General features: G+C 41.2%; 1 protein-coding gene across 1 annotated transcript in view; it reads left to right on the top strand.

Moving 5' to 3' along the window:
• The first annotated feature begins 4045 nt into the window (after positions 1-4045).
• The window catches only part of ARMC8 (armadillo repeat containing 8), a 31837-nt gene continuing 30168 nt past the window's right edge, over positions 4046-5714 (top strand). Inside the window, exon 1 of the mRNA XM_010181320.1 lies at positions 4046-4113. Coding sequence (XP_010179622.1) covers positions 4046-4113 — 68 coding nt within the window. The remainder of the gene's footprint in view (positions 4114-5714) is intronic.

The following is a 5714-nucleotide window of genomic DNA, read 5'->3' as shown; positions in this document are numbered from 1 at the left end:
AACCATTCCCCTCGTTCTATTGCTACCTCCCTCTTGCTTATCTGAAGTGGGCTGTGTCCGGTGCCTTTAAATGAATATACACTAAGCATCAGAGTAAAAACATATTAACTTCATACACATCATTGACAGATTAGTTACTCTTGTTACTCTTGTTAAGCTGCATTTGGATGGAAATTAGATTTTTTGTGTGTGTGTGAGAGTTTAAAATACTTCATTTTAAACACTCATACTGGGCTAATACACTCAGGAAACATTGCATTTCACTTATAGCTAATTTATTTGACTGATTTCTTCTGGGTTGCTATGTTTCAAAAGATTTTTTTAGAGACAATAAACCTCGCCTGATAAATTCTTTTGCTTTTTATAGTGTTTGTAGGAAGAAAATGTCTTTCTGCTTTTCCAGTCTCTAGTTAGTTTCATAACTTAAAACTGAGCGATGATGGGATTTAACTGATGAAACTATATTCTTATTTATTTAGGAAGCAATAGGAGATTGAAAAAGCTAGTTTAGCACTTCAAGAAGTAATATTTCCAAGTACTTAGCTAGGATCTCTTTGCCATATTTTATTGTTGGCAGCCTGTATTATCCTGCGTAAAATTTTTTTCACATGAATTACTTGATTGGATAATAGTAAATATAGGTATAAATAGCAGCTGTTGTACTTTAAATATGTACATTAAAATAACTGTAATTCAAGTTATTTTGTTAAATAACTTTGAATTTAGTTTGAATCTAAACTATAAGATTTAATACACAGGATGTAGATAACCAACCCAGCCAGCCTCAGATGCATCTGTAGACCTCTGTCATAGGAGAGGTTCGTGGTTTGCCTGTTGGCTCATGAGAAAGCTGCCTTTTAGAAAATGAGAGCAGTGGGCATGACTTTTGGAAATAAAGTAGATACCCAGTTTTGGACTACATATGTCTGAAATGTCTTTGTTACTTTTTGTAGAAGATGCTGATCTTCATTGCTTTTTCTCCTTGGATGAATCTCGAGTCATCTTGGATCGGAAATCAGTCAAGCTCAAACTTGTGGGAGATGATGTTGTCAAATAAGGGAGTTGCCCTCAGTTTTTCCAATATTCGTGATTCACCAAGGAGCTGGTAGACATGGGCAGTCCATCATACTTCTGAAGGAGATTAGCTTCCTGATCAGGAAAATCTCATCAAATGTAGTGTGGAATCACAGTAAATGAAAAAGTCTACTGTTATTCAACATTGAGTTCTGGCATTTAAAAGGTATTTTTGTTAGTTTCCATACCCATCTGCTTCCTGCGTATGGAATGGGTTCGTTTCTGTAGGTGACAAATTTGAAGAGATAAGCGTGGCACGGAATATGAGCATGCTAAGGCACAGTGCACACAGACATGGTGATCTTTACTGAGTGTCATCTCTGACAGCTTTTGGTCACCTTACCAGTTTGACGGTGTTTTACTTGCTTGTAAGTTAAAGTGATCAAATGTATGTGTGTTGGATTTTTCAGAAATACCAAGCTTGTGATATTTCCAGTTTCCACCAGCAGAGGCCATGGAGCTGCTGGAGTAGGTCCAGAGGAGGCCACGGAGATGCTGAGGGGCTGGAGCACCTCCCCTGTGGGGACAGACTGAGAGAGTTGGGGCTGTTCAGCCTGAGAAGAGAAGACTCTGGGGGGACCTTACTGCGGCCTTCCAGTTCCTGAAGGGTCCTACAGGAAAGCTGGGGAGGAACTTTACAAGGGCCGGTAGCGATAGAATGAGGGGAATTGTTTTAAACTGGAAGAGGAGAGATTTAGACTGGATATTAGGAGGAAATTCTTATTACATATTAAATGGTTATAATGTTAGCAAGCCATTCTATTGTGGAGTTGGTGTAGGAGTCTTGCACAAAAGTTTAGTGGTGATGGGTTATTGGTTTGGTTTTTTTTTTAAATGCAAAATAATGTGTAAAGTCACCTGAACAGAGCATTAAAATGTCACCAAAATGTGTGTGTTAGTTCTTCAGAGTGCTTGGGAATTGCCTTCTCCTTAGCTTATCCAGATGCCTCTGTGGACATGTGATATGATGCGGCCTTTCTGATGGCTTTGAGAGCTGGTGCCTAAGGATAACAGGGAGAGGTGGCCTTTTTGGAGGTGACGTGAATAGTTGAGTACCTGAACCTAGCACTGTTGGTACAGTTTCCATTCCTGATAATTTTCCATTTCTTATCATTGTTTCTGCCACTGTTTTGGACTGACTCTCATTTTAAAAACCTGTAAAGATGCCCGGCATACTTCCATAGCAAGCGTCCAGCATAGAAACCACTGAAGTACTGCTTCAAGTCCCTTCCTTAAATTTTCTTGGGTGTCCAGCTTACCCTGTCTTCTGGTCTTGCTCTCTCTACCCTTCCTCCTGTCTTGTGGTGTACAGCTGCCAAACTTAGGGAGATAAACCTGAAAGGTCCCACGTTTTTTGCTGATGCTCAGCTGTGTAGTGCAGTGTGCTGGGCAGGCAGATTCCTGGTCAGTGATGGTTCACTTGACAAGGCGGGTGGTTTCCTGACTGCCTGTGTTAGGAGATGCGCAGAGCTGCAGGTCAGCCCGCAGCTGCTTTAATGCTGCTCCTTGCTGGAGCTCCATGCTCACCAGCCAAGCTTGGGAAGTTTGACAGCCTCCATGTGCTTAACATTCCTAGAGCACTTCTTTGTGGCCAGGTAACTGTGTGCAATGGGACAGCGAGTCATGTGCAGGAACACTTCAGGAAGAATGGGTCATTACCTTTTACTAATCGAGGTTTATAGAGGTTCTGCTTATGCCAGTCCAGATACTGCCTGCCTTCACTAAGAAGTGTTTTTATAACTAACAAAGTGACTTTCACAGTTGGGACAGCTGCCTATTGCAGTGGGATTTGCATGCTCATGAGATACGTAAGGACTGTGTAGTGGTCATGATCTTAAAGAACAGGGCTACTCCAAATCTCTTAAAATTTGCGGATAGCAGGTGAAAGTGTGATATAGTGGCAAGAAAATGCACTAGTTTAAAGTAACCACTAAAGCTCCCGAAGTATTTGAATGAATTATGGATGCAGTTAGCCAGTGTTTAATTTGTCAGTTTTTCAACTACTAACTTTATAATCAATCTAGGGTTTTTTTGTTGATCTGGGTTTGGACTGGTTTGGTTCTCTGCTGTTATGAAGGTGCCTACAACTAGAAAGTTTCCTAGAAATGTGTCCTCTTGGTTTTCTGAAACTGGTCATAAATTGCTAGCTTTCTTTCAGACTCTCTGGGCGTTCATATCTGTTCAATATCTTCATGTGAAGAAAAAAGAAATCTCCAAAATGTTGTAATTTTCTAGGATACAGTAGCAATTTTCTGAACCACAAGGCTACAGACCACACGTTTTCATAGGAATTCTTTGTGTGTGCAACCAGTGTCCTCTTTCCCAAATGCCTTTGTTGCTTTACCATAGTATGAATGCCTTTAGTATATTGAACTTCACAGTCATTATCAGACAGGAAAATGCTTTTGTTTGCACTGTATTGCTGGGATTTGGACATACAGAGGTTTTTTTTTGCTGAAATTCACAGAAGGAAGCCTGTGGTGAAGAGGAGAGGGAGAGCCTGGTCTCTGGAGGCTGCTGATAGTTCCTTGGGTTTTGGCGGGGGTTTTATTTGGTTTTTTTGGCTTTTTCTTCTTCCCTCCCCAGCTTGTCTTTTCCTGCACCCAGTAGAATATGCAGTTAATACTTTAAATCACCAACATTTCATTTCCCGACCAATAGTGTTTTTTGGTGAATGTGCTGGCACAAAGAACCAGTATATCCAGTTTTCCTCAGTTATGAGACTTCTTCATGTCTGGTGTGCATGTGAGAGAGTTGGGGTCTTTGCTTGCCTGCGTAAGTGGGGCCACAGTGGAATCGCAGAGCGGTGGCCAGGGTGCCCTGGAGCACTGAGCAGTGCTGTCCATGCAGCATGGCCGTGTGGAAGACCACTTGGTACGCCTTCGTGGAAATAGTAAAGTCTGTAGATTAAGCCCTCAGTACCTCAGCATAATTTACCAGGGTTTGTTTTTCTTTCTGGATTTACAGAGATATGAAAAATGCTGTAATTGGAAACAACAAACAAAAAGCCAACTTGATTGTTTTGGGAGCAGTTCCAAGGTATGTCCTTTGCTACTCTCCTTTTCACTGATTCACAACAGGTCTGGAATAATGATCCTTAGATCACGGGCACTTTTTTGTTTTAACTTTCATTGTAGTTGACTGCATACTTTCTTTAATGTAACAGAGAGTCTTGAAATATTTGTTAAACTCGTGTATTGTGGAACAGGCTATTGAGTAATGCTTTTAATTAAGAATTACGTAGAATTCTCTAAAGTAGCCTTGGTGATTTTTATTAAACTTTGTCAGCTCAGGAATGAAATCTAATTTCTGACATTGGTAATAATGACGGGTGAAAGTGGTTGTATCGTAATCCTGTTCTTTACAATTGGCCGGTGAGTTCAAAGTGAAAATGTGTGAGGTTATGTTAAAAACAGAATTTAAAACTATTACAAAGCTTCTGAGATAATTTACTTGTCCTCCTCACCTGCTTCGGAGGATTAAAAACTATAGATCATACTTTACTGCTAAGTTACTGCTTCAGCTCATGTTAACACTTTTTGGATGCTGATTCCACTAGTGCAGATCTAACAGGTAACTGAAGCTACTGGATCGCTCGCTGCAGCTTTCATTGCACCCCTCTTCTCCTCCAGCTTTCTTTAAGCCATGGTTTGCAGCAATGGAGAAGGAAAACACTGAGCACTGCGTGACTTCCACTAGCAGGATGGGACCCACCTGTGATCCTTTTGCTTAAGTGGCAACTGGGTCCCAGTCTGTCCTGCTTGAGAGATGTGTTTGGCTTGTCAAAAATGGGGTTTATTTGTAGAGTATCTTCCCATTTACAGATGGAGTTTGTGTCAAGACTAGTCCTTTAAATTCTCTAGCTTTGAGGAAACCCCCTCTACAAAACCTGCTGAGTTCTCTTCCGTTTTGACCAAGTAGAAACAGGTGAAGAGAAGACTTCCTGTGAAATGGAAAGATCCGAGTGGATGTTTGTTGAAGACTGTGAGGCTTAAGGAATGTTTTTCAGCAGCAGGTCCTAAGGGATTCTTGTGGCCACTGTTGGTTCTTGTGGCTCCCGTTTTAAAAGCAACCGAAGATCTCAAACTCCCAGATCTAGCATCTGCCTGATCCTAATTTTGTAGGACTTCACGTTCCTTCAATGAGCCTGCTTTCTGCTGTTACTTGTTCTGTGCCCAGTCATGACAGTCCCAAAGTTTTGTCCTTCTGATGTTAATGCCTTCTTGCTGCCCAAGTAAATAATATGGTTAACCTAGATCTGCAAATTAATGAGCTTGCAGAACCTTAAATGTAAACTCTCATGCTTGTTCTTGCGTCAGTACAAGCTATCCTCAATGGACAATGAGTTTAATGTTTTAACGTCAAGGCTTTGAGGTATAGGTGAAGGTAAACTGGCTGGATTCTCACTGGCTAAAGCTTAAATGGCATCACCTACCCCCAAGTGCCTTTCTGAAAGCTTTAGCATTTCCTCAAGGCATTGGTGACAGATGGAAACAGGCTACAGAGCACTTGGATTAGAGAACTTCCCTTGTTCTCTCTATCAAGATGATGGGAATTCATTGGCTTTTTTGTTGTGCCTTTGAATTCATTCAGTGGCTGCTGAAGCCATGAGAGCCTTTGGAGTTCCAGTCTGCACAGTC

Source organism: Mesitornis unicolor, unplaced genomic scaffold (assembly GCF_000695765.1).
Source record: "Mesitornis unicolor isolate BGI_N332 unplaced genomic scaffold, ASM69576v1 scaffold8033, whole genome shotgun sequence".
NCBI lineage: Eukaryota > Metazoa > Chordata > Aves > Mesitornithiformes > Mesitornithidae > Mesitornis > Mesitornis unicolor.
This window is presented reverse-complemented; position numbering and strand designations above follow the sequence as displayed.